This window comes from Trachemys scripta, chromosome 14, assembly GCF_013100865.1.
Source record: "Trachemys scripta elegans isolate TJP31775 chromosome 14, CAS_Tse_1.0, whole genome shotgun sequence".
Classification (NCBI taxonomy): Eukaryota; Metazoa; Chordata; order Testudines; family Emydidae; genus Trachemys; species Trachemys scripta.
This window is the reverse complement of record NC_048311.1, coordinates 34,447,504-34,448,649: the sequence shown is the minus strand read 5'-3', so window position 1 is coordinate 34,448,649 and position 1,146 is coordinate 34,447,504. Positions and strand designations below refer to the sequence as shown.

At 63.1% G+C, this 1,146-nt stretch overlaps 1 protein-coding gene across 1 annotated transcript in view; it reads right to left on the bottom strand.

Moving 5' to 3' along the window:
- Window positions 1-1,146, bottom strand: part of TMC6 (transmembrane channel like 6) — a gene marked incomplete in the record, with an annotated part of 26,179 nt that overhangs the window by 18,589 nt on the left and 6,444 nt on the right. The window contains 1 exon segment of the mRNA XM_034789975.1: window positions 622-799. Within this exon segment, the coding sequence (XP_034645866.1) occupies window positions 622-677 (56 nt within the window).

Below are 1,146 nucleotides of genomic sequence, written 5' to 3'. Positions count from 1 at the left end.
TCCCAGAAGTACCCAAGGGCCCTGGCCTTGGATGTGACTGGGTTCCAAGGCCTGCGGAGCTGCTACCGCGCAGGGTCACAGAGCCCATGGGGCCACTGCCCCAGAGCAACTCCTGAGGGCGGTCACACTCACTGCCACCCCAGGACAATTCTGTCTGCACAGGGTCGTGCTGCAACAATCTTCCCGTTTCCCCTCGGTATCCCCAGGGGGGCAGGTTCTGGCCTGCACGGCCCCCGTCCCTTGGGGTGGGCAGACAAGTGCCCCACAACGGAGGCTGCTGCTACAGCAGCCTCGCTCCACCAGGACACTCTCCTGGCAGGGCCAGCGGGAGCGTCTCAAGGGCCAGGGTGGATGGCTCGGGCTGAGAGGCTCCCTCCCACCCAGGCTGGGAGAAGCCTGAGTGCTGCCGTGTTAAGGACATGATGCAATGGCTGTGTCTGGACAGGTTCCCCAGTGGAGTGGGCAGAGTCCAGGGCCATGCCCCTGGCAGGCAGCAGAGTGGGGCAGCAGGGACTACTGGACCCTAGACACCTCGGTGATGGGCACGTTGGAGGTGCAGTTCTGGACAGACAGAGTGCTCCCCTCCCAGGCAGCAGGGGGGCAAATGGCCATGCAACTCACCTGGCACCGTCCCTGCTCTCTGGAACAGCAAGGGTGACGGAGAATGGCTGGGTCATCTCGGGTTCTCAGCCCTCCAGCGGCTCGTCGCCCAGATCCAGACAGCACTGGGGCCTAGAGTTCTCCAAACAACACGCTCTCTCAGCAGCGCCCTCTTCTCTTCAGCTCCCACTTGTCATTTCTAAAACAGGCCCCACCCCAGAGCGTGAGACATGGGACGCCTGGGCAGAGTACCGCCAGTGGCTCTGGCTGGGCGATTCCCCATCCCATTCAGCCCAGTAAGCAGGGGCTGGCTGCAGTCGGGTCCCGCTGCTGGAGAAGGGTGTGCTAGGCTCTGCCACCTCCCAGGCGAGTCCCACGGAAACACGCGGCTGTGCTGAGCCGAGCCAGGCAGCACGGCACAAAACACAGAGAAGAGGAAGGAAGAGAGGAGGGGACCAAAGCTGCGATTCTGTCACACACCAACCCTGCTGTGCAGATAGTGCAGACGCAGCAGCGAGCTCAGGGGCTGCAGGCCTGGTTTAGAAA